This window comes from Amphibalanus amphitrite, unplaced genomic scaffold, assembly GCF_019059575.1.
Source record: "Amphibalanus amphitrite isolate SeventyFive unplaced genomic scaffold, NRLGWU_Aamphi_draft 000008F_arrow, whole genome shotgun sequence".
Lineage (NCBI taxonomy): Eukaryota > Metazoa > Arthropoda > Thecostraca > Balanomorpha > Balanidae > Amphibalanus > Amphibalanus amphitrite.
Genome location: NW_024881504.1, coordinates 902,811 through 921,270, shown reverse-complemented (window position 1 = coordinate 921,270; position 18,460 = coordinate 902,811). Strand labels below are relative to the sequence as shown.

The window sequence follows — 18,460 nt, the reverse complement described above, 5'->3', positions numbered from 1 at the left end:
ATCCGAGATAGCAGTTTTGTAGCCCTGTCAATTCTACAGCTTTTATGTCCTTATCATTTTTCTGTATTTGCAAAGCTATAGGCCTGACAGCTCTTCCCGCAAAACCCTTTTTTTGGTCGAAAACGGCAGAACATGACGTCACTCTGACGTCATTTCCGGCCAACTTATCATAGCCTTTGGAAAATTTTGTGTCACAGTGTATAAAATTGATGTCCGAGAGGGTACTGAAAGTTTGGTGACGATCGGCGCAGCGGTTCTGGAGATATATCGAAAAGTCTGGAGGGGGGGGGGGGTCAAAAAAATAGCCCCCCCCCCCCACCAGGTCGCAGGTTAAGTTCAGGAAATACAGGATGTCTCAAAAAACGAGACAATAAGGAATCGTTATATCTCGAAAAGTAATTATGCTAGAAAAATATTTAATATGTCATTCAAAAGAGAATTGTTGAAAGATTTTTATGGTGCGTCAGTTTTTATTGTCCGAGATGAATTGCGACCAAGCCACGTGCAAACATCTCGTGCCCCTCGCCCCCCGTACTGGGACGGCTGGGACCACTTCTGCACCTGCCATCTATCGGGCAGTGTTTGGAACTACAGCGGGAACTGGCCGGCCGGGCCTACCGGGCTAAGGAGGCGAATGAAGCGGTGTAAAACCAGACGAATTTTACGCTTGTAAAGCAAAAAACGAAAAATGTACACTCACCAGAGTGTTCAGCAAAGTACTGGGAACAATATGGATATAATTTAAAGCTAGTACGATGCCAACTGTTGGTTCCCTAGGGCAGTATTTACATACTTGTAGGAGACAGAACTTTAGCATTACGGGAGCTTCTAAACTGCGCCTGCAAAGTACTTGATTGTAAATATTTTCATTTAGAGGCAAAAAAATAAAAATGTACAGTCAGAGCGTTGTTCCCAATGCTTCTAGGTACACAATGAGCATAAATTTAGCTCGAAATGTCATCACACATTGGTTCCCAGTCCAGTTTAAAACGACACTTTGTGTCGCAGAGCCTATCTCTTCCAATGGATGGCGGCTGGGTGGCGGTTATAGTGCTGGACAAGACAATTCTTGAGTGAAATGAAATCATTTGCTTTCAAAGAAGAACTTTGAAGAACTTGTAATAATTGACAAATGATCGTTAATTACAGTGTATAATTTCAAGTTCATGGCAAATGAAAATATTTTAAACAATACTAGTGAACTCCAGTACCGCCACGCGAGAAAGCAAGTACTCGACGCACGGTCTGCCCGCCACTTCTGAAAATGGTCCGCGGCCGGCCGGCCGCGACCCGACACGCCCAAAAAAAAAATTATTACGAGCGAGCGAGCGAGTTCATACTGAATTAACCCTCGCCGGCCGAGGGGGGGGGGCGGGTGCCGCCCCCCCACAGGGTTTTTTTCGCGATAGCTCCGAACACGCTGGCGATAGAGAGCTGAAAGTTAGCATACCTGACCTTTGATCCAAGCCGCATCTTTTGACACCAACTGCATTTTTGGGTCAGGTCAGGTCACTGACCTATGACGTCATAAGTGAACCTCTGCACGGTCTTCAGATGTCGCAACTTCGCAACGCCCTCACTGCCAGAGGAGATGTCACAGGGAAATGAAACTTGCAGGATCTAGTATCCATTATGAGTCTCACAACTTCTATATCTCGGATTTTTCCTAAAGGTCATATGAGGTCAGGTCATTTTCGTGACCTCACCATTATAAGTCAATGGGGAAAAATGAAAACTGCTATTCTGGCGCCGGGAACGATCTCCAACTATCTCAAGCACACAAAATCGTGATTTGATGCACTCCTTGCAAGGTTAGATGCGTCACTTTTGCAATGTTGACCTTCCGTGACGTCATTTATGACGTCATCAAGGTCATATTAGTTTTTCGTCAATAACTCTTAATCAAATTGAGCTAGCGAGTCGAGAAAGCCACCAATGGACTCAGGAAGACCTGTCGAATCGAATGATATGCGACATGACCTCTTTCGACCATCTTCGTGACCTGGGGGTGCTGACCTGACCTTGACCTGAGGTCAACACCCTAAGTTGACCTGACCCGAACAAAAAGTATATCATTCGACGCCCTGAGCGAGGCGAACACGATGCTGCCAAAATCACGGCTCTGCGGCCGTTTTTTGCGAAGTTATTCACCAAAAACTGAACCGTACCCTGGGGCACTTGACCTGACCTCAGAGGTCACCGGTTGACCTAGGACCTTAAAATCGGGTACCAATCTCTGCGTCTTGTAACGGCGCACACGCTCGTTTTTTCCGCGACGCGCTAGCTCCACCAGGGGCGAAATGGCGAGGGGGGTCGTACCCGCCCCCCCCCCCTCGGCCGGCGCGTATGTAGAAAACCAATAGGTCCGGCGAGGGTTAAGGCAAAATCCTGAGTATGAGCGGCCGGCCGGCCGGCCGGCCGGCCGTGGGGACGCTCTTCAAAAGCTAATATCTTAGGAACGGGACATCCGATTGATAAGCGGTCCTCTTTACTGAATGTCACTTGGACGTAAAAGTTCTGTGGTGTGATGGCCACCATGCGTTCTTGCCAACCACCGCACGTGGCGCGTGGTAAAGTTGGACATTTTTTTAAGAACCCCCAAAATTGCAACCTCAATAACTGCACAACGGTTGGGCCGATTGAATTGAAACTCGGTACACAGTTAGGTCTCTATCAGATAATTCATCTGCATGTTTTAAGGTTGGGGTGCTCAACAGCACGTGCGCACGTTTTCCATTCCATTCCAGAATGTTTATTGCGCATCGACAACCTATAAGTAAAACGATCGGAAAATGAACATGAATAACAGAGATAAAGCAAAATAATATAAGAGTGGTGCAAAAGCACATTGTGCTTGACTCTAGGCACCACCTCTTGTAACATAATCAGATAGACATCATAAACATAAAACAACATGAACATAGCCTTCAGATCAAGGTCGAATATAACATAAACATACAACGTAACGAAGGTAACATAGCGTATTAAAACAAAACTACCACTGCCGCCGCCACGACAGGCCACCGACCCAACCCGCGCTGACGTCACTCAGCCCACCGGGGACGCCGCCCACAAAACTGAATGAGGTAGGTAAATTAATAGGTAAATCTGTGCGAACGAAGCAAGAAATTTTGGAAATACTGAGCCACCGCACGACAGTCCCCGCCGCCAAGATCGTCGCCATGCAAAAGAACACGTAATAACCGTGTAGTTGACATTTGACCAAAATTTTCGCCAAAAATTTGCAACATGTCCCGGTAAAGTTCCTCTCTCTGCAAATTATAGTTGGGACACGCGAGAATGAAATGATGAATATTTTCTGTTTCAAAGCCACAAGCACATTCAGGTGTATCGTGCCTTTGTATTTGAAATAAATGTGAATTTAGTTGTGACATTTGCATTCGTAGCCTAGAATGGAAAATATTGCCCATTTTAGTGCCAATTTTGTAAAAGGGAGAAGGCCCAGGCACCCCCAGTCGCCTCGAGATCTCTCGTTGAAAGGAACGAGGAGGAAGGGATCGGATGGATTCGGGAAGCTGGTTCCAGGATTTGCCTGTTGAGGGGAAAAAGGACTTCTGGAAGGATGTGGTTCGGTTGGGAGGCATGGTGTGTGTGTTTGAGTTGCGTAGTGTTCTGCCGGTGTTTTCTGCACGTGTTTCTGGCATGATCATCGTGATATAATTTGGCGTTTGGTGTCTTGGATTAGTGAATGTATGATATAAAGTGAGTTTGTGTATTTGTCGTCTTACAGTCAGTTTGTCCCAGCCCAAGTCTTGTAGAAGTTTTTCGGTTGACGTCCTGAACATAGCCCCCGTCACAAGTCTCCCTGCTCTGTTTTGTAGCATGTCAAGTCGGGCAGCGTCTTGTATTGTTATGTGTCCGTCATATATTGTGTCACAGTAGTCAAAGTAAGGTCTTATATACGTCTTGTAAATTTGTTCGAGAATGGGCCTTGGTATGTAACGTGCAATGGAGTAGAGTGGACTGAGTGATTTGTGTACCTTGTTGCATATTGCATTGACGTGTTGGTGGAAGCGTAGGTCCTTAGAAAGTGTCAAGCCAAGGTGAGTATGAGTTTCATGAATGGGTACGTTTGCGCCCTCGAAAGTGAGCTTTGGTGGTGTGTACTGATGTCTGTGTGAAAATGTTTGTTGGATGGTCTTCGTAGCGTTGAATGTAATTGCCCATTCTCGACCATATTTGTGGATTTCGTTGAGGTCTTGTTGTAGTGATAGCTGTACGGCGTCAATGTCTGCTGTCGTGTGCGAGGCGTAGATAGATGTGTCGTCAGCGAAAAAGAGAATGTCATTCTTTATTCGTCTTGAAAGTCCGTCGAGATACATAAGTGCCAGCAAAGGCCCGAGTACGGATCCCTGCGGGCAGCCCGCATTTATTGTTTTAGTGGCCGAGAATGTGCTGTTGATCCGTACTCGGTGTGTCCTGTCACAAAGATATGATTTTAACCAGTCGAAAAGTGAGTCAGTAATTCCGAAGTCGTGCTTACTCTTGTACAACAGTCCGTCATGCCAGATCTTGTCAAAGTATTTAGAAATGTCGAGGTAGATAGCAGTAAAGTCTCGTCCCATGTCCAGTGATTTGTACAAGTTGTGAGTCAGGTATAAAAGCTGTTGTTCTGTACTGTGGCTACGCCGGTACCCACTCTGCTTGTCGGTCAAAAGAGAATGATTCAGTAAATGGGAATATATACCCTTGAAGACAATTTTTTCGAAGACTTTAGATAACGATGAAAGTATACTGATGGGACGGTAACAAGTGTAGTCAGAAGGTGATCCCTTGTTTTTGAAAATTGGTTTTATGTTTGCTTCTTTAAATTTCGATGGATAAATTCCCTGACTTAGTGACATGTTAAAAAGTTTGGACAATGGTTCTGCAATGATGAGAGCGGTTAACTTGATAAGTTTTACTGGAATTTCATCGGGGCCCGTTGATTTGTTAGGATCGAGTGAATTTAGTATTTGGAGAACCTCTCTCTCGGATGTCATCAGTTCACCCAGAGTGGGCACCGGCGTTCTGTCTGAGTCATGATTTAGTGGATGTCTGTGTGTGCCGGTTAAGTCGACCGTCGCTTGACTGGCGAAATGATTGTTTAATAGCGTCGCTTTTTCGAAGTCGTCAGTTAATATGTCTCCGTTATGTCCCTCTAGCGGTGGAATAGTGTAGTCGCGTGTTCGTCCTGTCATTGTGCGTAGTGTTTGGTGGTACTTGCGTGGGTCGTGCTTAAGTGTCAAAAGTTTCTCCACTTGGTGTTGGATGTGTTGTCGCTTCAGCCTTTTGTTCATCGATGTCACTTTGTTTCGTTGATATTTCCATCGGTCCCAGTCGTAGGCAGTCTGAGTTTGTTTGGCTCGTCTGAACAGTCTGTCGCGTTTCCTTATTTGTGTTTTTAGGTCGTTTGTCGTCCATGGCTTTTGAAATTTGTCTCTAACTATCTTTTTTGGAATCGATGCGTCGGCAGCACTTGATAAAGCCTCTATAAACAGTTCGGTTGCTGTGTCTATGTCGTTGTCCAGAAGTTGTTCCCAGTCAGTGTCTTGTAAAAGTCTGGTAAGAAGTTGTGAGTCGAGGTTTGCATAATCCCATATCGTTTTATGAGTGAGGTCTGTCGTTTGTCGTGGAAAAGCAGTACATACAGTCGCAAATATTGGGAAATGGTCTAAACGTGAAAACGAAGGTAATATCCCACTATCGATAATAATGTCAGTATTGTCTGTAAATATTAACCCGCGCACCGACGGGGGTCTGCGCCAACTTAGTACCGACGGGGGGGGCGGATGACCGCCCCCCCCTGAGATCTCGAGAACGAAGCAAGATAGCGACAAGCGGTAAACGGCATCGGATATGCACGGTCAAGATCTACAATTTTTACTAAGGTCATTTTCAGGTCAGGTCAAAGATGACGTCACAGGGGTCGAAAAAGTCAAAATGGCGGCGCTGAATATGGAGAGAGTTTTTCTCGAATAACTTTCGAATTAGTCAAGATAGGAACAAACTAAGGGCATCATCGTGATCCTCTCGTCAATCCGCATCGAATGATATATATGTTGACCTCGAAAGGTCAAGGTCAAAGGTTGACCTCAGGTCACGTGACCTCGAGGTCATCATATATATCATTCGATGCGTCTTGACGAGCTGAACACAATGAGACCATCCACGCGTCTGTATCTTGTTCCTGTACGGAGTTATTGGCCAAAAACCTTTGGTGACCTTTGATGACGTCACATGACCTCACAGCTGCCCAACAGCAAAACAGACCTCAAGGTAGTGAAGGTTGATCGTATATGAAGTCATGTATGGTATATGGGGCCATTCCGACCCGTTTTAGTGGTAAAAACAGGGAGTTGATTTTTCCCCCATTGACTTATAATGGGGAGGTCGCGAAATTGACCTGACCTTAGGTCACCGATATCAAAATTCCGAGATAAACAAATTGTAGCTACTAATGACCTAATAACATCCTGCGACTTTCAAAGGCCTCCGACATCTATTGTAGCTCTGGCACGGTGACAAAGTTGCAAAAAAGTGACTTGAGGTTGGGTCATTCAAAGTGACCTGGTGACCTGACCTTGAAAGGTAGGAGGTTCAAACTTGCACACCATGTGTAAAATTGATAAGGGAATAGTCATACCAAATTTCGCGGCGCTACGCGCCGCGGTTTTCCCGCTATTCGCGAAAAACCTCAGGGGGGGGGCGGATATCCGCCCCCCCCCCGTCGGTGCGCGGGTTAAGTCGCGTAAGTTGCTTTTGTCGTTTGTCATTCGGGTGGGTTGTGTGATAAGTTGGCTGAGTCCTAGCATGCTAGCAGTGTCTTGGAGTCTTAGGTCGAAGGTCGTGATACCACTGTGATTAGTCATGTTGTTGAGATACACGTTCCCGGCGTTAAAGTCTCCTAAAATGATGGTTACAGTTGGTGAGTGTTTTTGAGCGAGGCTTACGCTTTCCGAAAAACGTTCAATGAAACTTTGTAGTCTATTAGCGTTTGAATTTGGCGGCAGATATGTACAACAAATAAGAATAGTTTGATTTTGCGTTTTAATTTTCGCCCATATCCATTCCTCTTCCTCCAATTCAAGCTCAGTCAGTCTTTTTATAGGCAGTGAGGCGTGGGCATACAGGGCCACTCCGCCTCCGTTTCTGTCTCTATGTCTAGTGAAAGGATCGTGAAAACCGCCTAATTTATATAATGTGGGAGAAACTCTGTCATCTAATTTAGTTTCTGTAAGCGCACAAACTTTTACATCATTAATTTCGACAAATTGAAAAAGTTCGTCAATTCTGTTTTCTGCCGTCACGCTATTGATATTTACATGAGCCACATTCAAATTTTGTGTTAATGGCGGGCCAGGATTTGGCTCAATGCCGCTCATAGTTAGCAAAAGATTAATGTCATGATATATACTTAAGAGGTACCATTGAAAGTTTGAAATGTTTCCAACTAGAGATGCCACAAATTTGCAATTTCATTACCCGCCCCGCCCCGCAGCTACCCCTTGCCCAACCACAACTACCCGCAAGCTGATTTTGGCTGAGCCGAACCCGCAAAAAACCCGCAATTTTGAAAACCTGCTTTTGCAAGAAAAAAATACAGCTGGGTCAATGCTAGAGCTATATAAACCTTACTTGCTTCATTGCTGTGCAGAAAAAGACAGCCAAACAAATAGTAAGGACTTGAAATTGCTATGCTAAGTCCTCAGGAAGTGCACACTGGATAGTGGAAAACGAATAATGCATCAATACATTTGAAATTCCTTTCTGAAAAGAGTTCAGTAAAATCTTTCTCTCACCTTACCCTTCAGCATTGGCTGAGGATCAAAATTTTACTCTGGCTCCCTCTCAATGTTAGGCTTCTGGAATGATATTGTTATCAAAATGAATGTTGATATAAAAGATATGCGATTTCCAGTTAAAAATAAATAGTGACACAGTGAATAATAAGTATCCAGTCGATCTACACATAAAACAAATCATGCAAAATCCCAGCAAAAACCAACTAACCACCAATGAACCACGCGTTTCTGGAAACATGCGTCAGAAGCGTCACCAACAGCTGATTGCAAAGAATGTAACAGCGACTAAATTATTGCGGCCGTAGTTAGTGCGAACTTGTTGCGAAAACACCGATGTATAATGCATATTCATGTGCCATTCTGATAAAGTTATTTTACACAACAGCTAAAGTTTTACCATTTAGAGGTTAATAACCGGTTAAGAAATAAAGAGACAGTAAATACTAAATTAAATGTAATAATTTCATACATGGTCTTGGTAATGTTCTCCGGCTCTCTCGTCATACAAATGATAAGCACGTAAAAAGACAAAAGAAATAAATGCGACCAGCTACGTGGTTTTGTATGTAACATGTATAACTGCTATTTTGAGGTATTCAAAAACCAAGACAGAAAAATTGATTGTAAAATTATTGCGTCATCAATGACAGCTTTCCTTTGCCTCAGAGACCAAAATTGACGCAGTCAAATGCCAATCCTTGTCAGAATGTCGGAAGTGCGCCAGTATTGTATTGCGTTATATTTGGGCCGCCCAGTCAATATTTTGATTTTTTGTAAGGGTAATTGGTGAGTTATTTTCGTAATATAGGGTGGAACAGAACATAGGATAGGTAATCAATGAATTTGCATCAAATTTTGTTTAGTTGATAGCTCTTTTTTATGCCGACCAGACGCAAATAAAGTAGCATGTGGCATTTGCTCTGATTCTGGGTTCTTCCATAATGTATATCTAGTGCACACTGCACATAGACTTCAGTTCAGCTTCCTATAAGTTTGCTTTCAGGTTCTTTTATGTTTTATGGAATGCTTTCATCAGCAATTATTTATGCTTTGTAGTTTGTTGCTTATACCTTGGTTTGGTCATTGCTAGACTGTGGATGCTATTGCTGGTTGTTTTCAGTTTTGCATTTGAAATGTGCTTCCTTGATATATTTCTATATTTGGTTCTGTTTTAAAAGCTGTTTTGATGAATATTGTATTGCTAACCTGAGCAAATGCACTTGGCATTGTGTTTTGCATCTAAAAAAAAAAAAATATAGGTTCTTAAGTCTGACCGCCAAATACCCGCCACACGACAAGTTTTGCTTCTCAAACCCGCCAAAAACCCTGCGGGTTTTGAAAACCCGCAGAAAGCGGGTTCGCGGGTTCAAAAGTGGCATCTCTATTTCCAACGTTGTCAGTGGGGTGGATAACAGTTAGTCGTTGTCTTGAGTACCTGATACTGTATGTGATGTGTGCTGTGGTGTCTGTAGGCGTGTGTGTGCTTGTGATGTACTGGCATGGGAGGGATAGGAGAGAGACGTCAGAGTGATTACCAGCGACTGGGGGAGCCCGGTGCCACCGTCCGCAAAGAAGTCCTGAGGCAGTTGTCTGAGGCGGCGAGGGCAGTCGGTTGGTGGTCCACAATTTCGACATCACCGGAACGCAGAAGGCAGGGTGGGCGAGCGTCACCGGCGGGGCGAGGGCAACTGCAACATATGGCAAAGTCGGTGAATTGAAGGTGGCGGCGGCGAGCAACACGGGTAAGTAAAACGTAAACTAAGCAAACAGACGAAAACGAAAAAACAAGATAAATGATACAATAAAAACAAGACTGGACCGTCTTGAAATTATCGGTGCATTAATTTGACGTTTGCAAGTGGTAACGAAACTATACGGAACACAATATGGCATACGATAGCAATTGACCTCTGTCCTCAAGAAATCATTTCGCGGCCCCGTGTGGTATTTTATAAAACACGCGAACGGAATACACTGCATATTCGCCATTTGCGGATCGTTTGCTGTCGCTGTCGCATTAGACAGCTGTACAGGGTGTCTAGAAAAAAACGAGACGATAATAAAAGCTCATAACTTAGGTAATAATGGGGATAGAGGATAGCTGATTTCACTCTGCGGTAGTAAAAAGGCAAAATTTTTATCAGATACAGTTTATTTCAATATGCCCGCCATGAACTCGAACACACGCCTCCAAACGTCGAACCATATTTTCCATGTGTTTTCAGCATCTTCGAGGTCACAGTCCCGCACGCAAGGGTGATACGTTCACGCAGGTGATCTGTGTCACGCACCGGAGTCTTGTAGACCGTGTCCTTGATGTATCCCCAAAAGAAATAATCTAAAGGAGTCAGGTCAGGCGACCGTGGAGGCCATGCTATGGGACCACCTCTGCCAATCCACCTTCCCGGGAAGGTGTCATCCAGGTAGGTCTTCACTGTTCTTGCAAAGTGCGGTGGTGCCCCATCTTGCTGAAACATGTGGTCATCTGGAATCTTGGCAGCACCGAATTCTTGTAGCATCGTGAGATAGTCCTCGCCAGTGATGGTGTTACCCTCAAAGAAATATGGCCCGATGACCTCGTCCATAGAGAGGGCGCACCAGACGTTCAGCTTCGGGCTGTCTCTCTCCAGTTCACGCACATCTTTGGGACGTGCTGACCCCCACACTCGCATGTTGTGGCGGTTGACCTTGCCTCTTACGTGGAAGGTAGCTTCATCTGAGAAGACAATTTTTTTCGTGAAGTTGCCATCTCTCTTGTTTTTTTCTCAGAGCATTCTCTGCAATAGCTTTTCTAGCTGCCCTATCGTTCCCCTTCAGCTTTTGTGCCGTTTGTACTCGGTACGCTTTGAGGCGCAATGTCTTTTTTAGGATCCGCTCAAGTGAGGAGCGTGACACTCCGAGCCAGGCCCATGTCACTCCACTTTTGATGACATCATAAGTGGTCGATCGTAAAGGAATGGAGTACCCCTTGCGAGCATCAGGGGTGACGTCACTCAGGATCTGTCTCTGATTGGTCGGCGGGGAGTGACTGTACCTTCTATAGATGGCCTTGCTCCGAGCTGTGAGCTTCCTCTCCTCAAAGACTTCATCGGGCTTCGTTGGTATGTCTCCTGAACTTGTTGAACAATGCGTGGATCCCGGTTTGAGATGCTCGGCCTTCCACTTCCTCTCTGCCTTTTGACAGAGCCGGTGCTCCGAACCTTTTTGTACCACTGCCGTATAGCCCATGATGATAGGGGTTTTTGATGAAATGTTTTCTGGAAAAGCCTTTTAACAAGAATAGGAGATTTATACCGATCAAACCAATGGCAGCATTGAACCTTTTGTTCGTCTGCGAATTGATTCATAACGCCGAATGACGCCGGATGAAGAGACCAAGCTTGCCAACTTGGTAAAAACCAGTAAAACGCCTTTTGGGCGAAGAACGAGCGAGTGAAATAGTGAGCCCTGCACGTGCGCAAGGGCGAGAGGGTACTTCCAACGGGCTTGTGCAAAGCACCCTTCTAACCGGTCGCTAGCGGTGTACCAAACTTGAACGCAATCGGCCCAGCCGTTCCTGAGATCTGGAAGCGGAGTTCTGCACGTGCGCACGTGCAAGCGAGGTCCAAACTGACTTTTGCACGGCACCCTACTAACTGGTCCCCAGCCGTGTACCAAATTTGAGCGCAATCGGCCCAGCCGTTCTCGAGATCTGGGAGCGCCCCCTGCACGAGGATGGAAAATCAAACAACGACCCAAGATTACTACAACATAAATTGGATTACCCCCCAGCCGTTCTCGAGATCTGGGAGCGCCCCCTGCACGAGGATGGAAAATCAAACAACGACCCAAGATTACTACAACATAAATTGGATTACCCCCCGCGCGGTGGGGGGTATTTTTTGCCCCCCTCGTATCTCCGAAACAACTGGACGGATCCGCAAAATTCAAACGGCGTTCGGAAGCCCTGTCAAATTTCTTTTGGGAAATCCAATTTCATTTACCTCGGAGTCACCGATGACGTCACAGGTCAGGTCAAAGATAAAATGTTTTGCCGGTCGCGGGTCTTCTAGGGAATGCGGTATAACATCGAGTTAAACGCATTTTATCGAAAATCATCGAAAGGGCGTCAGTTGCTTAGTACATATGTTGCTATTAGAGGTGCTATTAGAGGTGACAAAATATAACATGGCCAGGAGTCAATTTCAACGGGCGATTCGGAACTTATCTACCGCCGAAAAAACAGAGGAAAGTATACGAAAAGTATGGACACTTCTGTCAAAAAATGGGTACCCTAATCACATCCTCCGAAGGCTTCTGCGAGAGGCGAGAGCACAGAGAAGACCCTCGGCTGATGGGCATCAGCGCCGAGCGCAGTTTGACGGGTTCCTTTGTCTACCATACATAGACGAGGAGCTGCTGTGCAAGATAAAAAGTAAGGTCAAAAGATCAGGCTTAGACATACGGGTGGCGTGGCAAAACAAGGAAAAAATAAAAAAACTAGTACGATCCGCTATGTCGAAGCCAGCCTGTCCGGGGGGTAGGAGATGCCACACATGTTCAACTGGGTTCGTGGGGGATTGTACACAGAAAAATGTCGTATATGAAATTAGATGTGAACTTTGTCGCCAGGATGGACATGACTGTGTGTACATAGGTGAAACGAAGCGCCCTCTGCGCTTCAACGAGCATGTACGTGACCTCAAAAATAGAACTCCAGATACTCCCATGGGAGAGCATTTCCAGGTCTCCCATTCTAATGTTTCAGTAGATGGCAAAGTACCTCTCACTGTGAAAGTCATGTACAGGTCTAAGGACCACCCGGATCGAAAAATAGCCGAATCTTTGATGATCAGGAACCACCGCCCACATCTAAACAGTAACGACTCGTCATGGCCTATCCTGTGAAATTATATGTATGCACATTGTACATGTGTGTATATGTGTTGTGCGAACTGCTTTGAGATATGTGTTAGTGATTTGGATTGTTGATTGATGTGCCTGTTTTCATTTGATTTGTATAGACTCACCTTCCACACGCGGTCTTCACAGATGTTAGGATAACTTCGTCTTAACTCTCGCCGGACCTATTGGTTTTCTACATACGCGCCGGCCGAGGGGGGGGGGGGGGCGGGTAAGTACGACCCCCCCTCGCCGTTTCGCCCCTGGTGGAGCTAGCGTGTCGCGGAAAAAACGAGCGTGTGCGCCGTTTCAAGACGCAGAGATTGATACCCGATTTTAAGGTCCTAGGTCAACCGGTGACCTCTGAGGTCAGGTCAAGTGCCCCAAGGTACGGTTCGGTTTTTGGTGAATAACTTCGCAAAAAAAAAAACGGCCGCAGAGCCGCGATTTTGGCAGCATCGTGTTTGTCTTGCTCAGGCGCGTCGAATGATATACTTTTTGTTTGGGTGAGGTCAACTTAGGGTGTTGACCTCGGGTCACGGTCAGGTCAGCGCCCCCAGGTCACGAAGTTGGTCGAAGGAGGTCATATTGCGTATCATTCGATTCGGCAGGTCTTCCTGAGTCGATTGGTGGCTCTCCCGACTCGCTAGCTCAATTTGATTGGGAGTTATTGACGAAAAACTAATATGACCCTAATGACGTCATAAATGACGTCACGCAAGGTCACCAATGCAAAAGTGACGCATGGAACCTTGCAAGGAGTGCATGAAATCACGATTCTGTGTGGTTGAGATAGTTGGAGATCGTTCCCGGCGCCAGAATAGCAGTTTTCGTTTTTCCCCATTGACTTATAATGGTGAGGTCTCAAAATGACCTGACCTCATATGACCTTTAGAAAAAAATCCGAGATATACAAGTTGTGAGACTCCTAATGGATACTAGGTCCTGCAAGTTTCATTTCCCTGTGACAGCTCCTCTGGCAGTGAGGGCGTTGCGAAGTTGCGACATCTGAAGACCGTGCAGAGGTTCACTTATGACGTCATAGGCCAGTGACCTGACCTGACCCGAAAATGCGGTTGGTGTCAAAAGATCCGGCTTGAATCAAGGGTCAGGTATGCTAAGTTTCAGCTCTCTATCTCCGGCGCGTTCGGAGCTATCGCGAAAAAAAAACCTAGGGAGGGGGGGCGGCACCCGCCCCCCCTCGGCCGGCGAGGGTTAAACTGCCCTTACTCTCTTTCGGTCTAAAGCCTTTGTCATGATTTTCTAGCTTTATGAAGGTATCTAAACCTGATTATAGGTATTGTTATTGGCCGGTAGGTGTATCTAAACCTGTGTACTCACAGATAGAGTTTTCACCTTTCAACGGAATTATAATACTTTGTTACAGTGGTACGATATCGATTTTGTCACGAACTAATGTACGTAATTTTGTAGAGGCAGTTGGAACGCGATGCGGCGAAACGAAACTATTGTTTATCTTGATTAACCCTCGCCCGCACATGCCATTTTCCCATCCTAGAACGCACATGGGGGGGGGTGGTTGCCACCCCCCCCCCGCGCCATTTCGTTCCTGTTGGAGATAGAGCTTAGCAGTAAAGACAAAAAAGATTCTTTGGGAAGAGACGAATCCAATGATACCCAGTTTTACCTTCTCAGGTCAGTCATTGACCTTCCAGGTCAGGTCAAACTAAAAAATGTTGCTGTTTTGGGTCACCGTTGGATATCAAGTGTGCTGCTTATCAAATACCGATGACGATGCTGTTTTCTGGTGCCAAGCCAGCTAGAACCTCTTTGTCACACTACCCGACCAGAACTTTGCTGCTGAGGTCATTTCAGGTCAAGTTAGGTCAAGGTCAATTATATGTGTTTGTATGTCTGTGTGTGTCTGTGTGTATACTGATGTGTGCACCGATTGTTTTTGGGTCCATATTACATGAAATCATGATCTGAGAAGCTTTTACCAAAAATGCAGTCAAAAAACTTCAAAAAAAGTAAATTCAGCTTGCCTAAAACGCAATTATCTTAGATGACCTAGGTTGACCTTGACCCTGACCTTGACCCCTGTACATCGTCGAACAGCATGTTCCATGATAGCTGGGAGGTAAGACTGGCAAAAAAGGCCGAAATCAGGGTGTCAAAAGCTCATAAGGCCCATGGCAAACGCAATATGTTGAGAATTGGCCATTTGGGTCATGACATGACCTGAAAAACAAGGTCATATCTCCGAAACCAAAAATCACAGAAACTTGAAATTTTCAGTGGACATCAAGAAAGGATAGAGGAGCAGCTATACGAAAAATCAGCCTTCTAGCTCTAAAAATGTTGAGTGCAGAGCAGAAAGACTACCTGGGGGGGGGGGGGGTGGCAACCACCCCCCCATGTGCGGGCGAGGGTTATATATGTCTGAGACAAAGGCAAGTGGCCGAAATATCACATATTTTCTATCAATAAAGTACATTTTTCGGCACTTTTTTATTCAATATCGTTGAAAGGTCATGCTTATATATTTTCAAATAACTATTGATATTTTTGCATAAAATGGGTATCGAATCGATGTAACTCGTCACGGCAAGTCTAATGGTGGTGTTTGTTTTGCGCTACGTGGTCTAGAATTGCTAAAAATTGAGTTTGAAATTTTGACGTCATCAATTTTGAACAGTTTTTTTTCGCTATAACTTGGCCAAAAAAAAGTTATCGATCTAAATTTGGTATCTGAATAGAAATCGGTAGGAACTATAGCATATATTCCGTTTTCCAAAAATCGAAAAACTTGTTGGATTTGTCGGCGATTATATTCAAAAAAGATTTTTTTGGCTGTCAAAATTCAGAAAATTAATAAGTCGATATAGCAGTTTGGTAGCCCTAATAATTCTACACCTTTTATGTCTTGAACGTTTGTCTGTATCTTCAAAGCTATAGGCCTGACAGCTTTTCCCCAGAAACCTTTTTTTTTTTTGGCCGAAAACGGCAGAACATGACATCACTCTGACGTCATTTGTGGACAACCTATCAGAGCCTTTGGAAAGATTTTTAGTCACAAAGTGTAAAATTGATGCCCGGGAGGGTACTAAAAGTTTGGTGGCGATCGGCGCAGCGGTTCTGGAGAAATATCGAAAAGTCTGGAGGGAGGGGGTAAAAAAATAGCCCCCCCCCCCCCACCAGGGCGCGGGTTAAGTCTCAAGATCGATGTCAGTTTTCAGGTCAAGGGTTATCCCGCCTCCGGATGGGCCTCTCAGTCAACTTCGCCCTGGTGGGTCGGGGGGGGGGGGGGTCTGTCTAGCCACACCAGATTATCTCGGAAAGTGGGCAAGCTAGGAAGACGCTGTAAAAAGCAATAGATAGCTCGCTACAAGAACTTTCAGAATAACTTTGCGGTAATCTTTTGATCGGGTCACCGGTTCGGTCACTAGAGGTCACCAAAGATTAAAGGGACATGTTCATGTCTAACATGAGGAATGGAGTTGGGATAGCAGTTTTGTTCGTTATATGCTAAAACCACATAATCCGGAGACATTCGTTTCAAAAATATAAACTGACAGCGCTAGAGAGCAAGAGAGCAATTTCAATAGTTTTTACCAGATCGCCAAGGTGTTTACCAGATGTGTTTGACATTGCGACAAATAAGACTAGATTTTAATTTAAGGTGAGCCGATTCGCCCAATACATTGCCGTTTTTAACCTCTTGGAGGTAAGAAGTGGTATTTCTGAAATCTGAGAATGATGAACCCGCGCCGGGCCGGGGGTGTTTGAAACCCCCCCCTGCGGTTTTTGCAGGTATCTCAAAAACGGCGGCGTTTTTGGCAAACCTGTTGTTGCATCTTTTACGCACATGTTGTGAAAATGTCAGACCCAGGTCGCCTTAGGTCAGGTCACCAGGTCACGCCAAGTGACCTCACCTCAGAAAAAAATAAGAATGTTCGTCATAGCTACACCGATTGATCGATTGCCTTGAAAATTTCAGCGATTGATACAAACAACAGTATCTATAAAATGGTTATCTCGGAATTTTGATAACGGTGACCTAAGGTCAGGTCAATTTTGCGGCCTCTCCATTATAATTGTCAATGGGAGAAAATTGAAAAGCGTCTGTTTTGCACGAACGCCATTCTAGACACTCTCAAACATCGAGATGTAGGTAAAATTGACACACTGAACCGGAAAATGACAACTGTGAACCCTCGTTATGTCCCCGAGGTCATCTCCGGTCACGAACAGAATCTAACAAGTAACAGTTTTTCGCTAATAACTTCTGATAGAGGCGTGCTAGAGCGCTGAAAACGCCTGAGATGTGTTCGGCTCGACGTTGCGGATCGACTGATATGCAACATGACCTTTTTCAGTCAGGTCATGACCTTGACCTGAGGTCAAATTTTCAAGTTGACCTTTCAAGGTCAAATTATAGTTCATTCGACGCGTCTCGACGAGAGGAACACGATGCTGCCAAACGTAATGTCATGGCTCTTTTGAGTCAAAAGTTATCGCTGAAAAAACGCTTTTCGTTAAAACGGCTATTTTTGGAGTTTTTGCCCTCTGGAGGCTAAACCGTTGACCTGAGCTCAAACCTGAGGGCATTAATCAGAAAGGCCTGTGAAAGGGCTATCGAATGCGCTTTTCCGCGGCGCTGTAGCTCTATGGGTTCCCGAGATAGCCGTTGGCAGTTTCCAAAATGTTGAAATAGTCAACATTTTACCTTTGGTGACCTCTGGTGACCTGACCTTTGACCTGACCCAAAAAATGACTGAAGTGTTTTCGTCCTTATTTTGGACGTTCTTTCGATTGCCGCTTGCCGCGTGTCGCTACGTGGCCCAGGAGCCGAGGTAGAAGGGGGGTGTTCAGACACCCCCCTTCTAACTCGGCCCGGCGCGGAATCTCAGAGCACCGGCCCGGCGCGGGTTTAATGTAAATAGAGTGAATAACCTTATGCTCATGTTGTATGTTGCAATTTGATATAATTAAAACTAAATTGATATATGTCGATGTTGCACCGTCATCAGAATAAGAATTATTATTCTGATGACGGTGCAATATCGAAATATATCAATTTAGTTTTAACCCTCGCATGTGTAGTTTTTTTTTTTTGGTTTTTCGCGAATAACTCGCGTAAAAAGCGGCCGATCGCGACGAAACTTTCAGTACCCTCGCATTGATCAATTTTACACCTACCTTTATTTTTTATATTTTTATTTGTTATTATTTTATTTTTTATTTTAGTTATTTGCGAAAAACCGAGGGGGATTTCGTTCGACCTGCGTCCTATAAGTGTGAGGCTTGAAGCTTGAACGGACAAACTGGGCAGCATGCAAACTGTCCAGGTTTTTGGCCAGTGTGCATAATTGCATGCTGCCCAATGTGTTGAATAGTTTGCATACTACCCGGGCAGTTTGCACGCTGCCTAAGTTGACACATTGCCGTAACATATGAGTATGCTCTTCACGCAGCTGCACCACTTCGATGAGGTACCTGAAGAAGGACGACGCATTGTGCACAACACCAAGAGTGGACTGGTCGACTACATAGCTGACAAGTTCCCTCTTCTGCTGATGCATGTGTGGGAGGCAGCAGTAATCCGTCGCGATAAGCCAGACATACGGGATTTCTACACTGGTGAGTTGTTGGTTTCAGCAGATCAGGCTCATTTTTGGTTTACACACTGGTTAATAGGTGCTTTAGATATCCTGATGGTGCTAAACTTGTGTTTCAATTTTCAGGTCAGGGTCAGATCATCAGACGTCACGTAAATTTTATATCATGCATCGGTCAGGTGACACATGTTT

At 45.1% G+C, this 18,460-nt stretch overlaps 1 protein-coding gene across 1 annotated transcript in view; it reads left to right on the top strand.

Annotated features, from left to right (window-relative positions):
- LOC122379335 (serine/threonine-protein kinase/endoribonuclease IRE1-like) overlaps window positions 1–18,460 on the top strand; it is a 391,361-nt gene that overhangs the window by 349,653 nt on the left and 23,248 nt on the right. Inside the window, exon 10 of the mRNA XM_043361464.1 lies at window positions 18,125–18,290. Within this exon, the coding sequence (XP_043217399.1) occupies window positions 18,125–18,290 (166 nt within the window). The remainder of the gene's footprint in view (window positions 1–18,124; window positions 18,291–18,460) is intronic.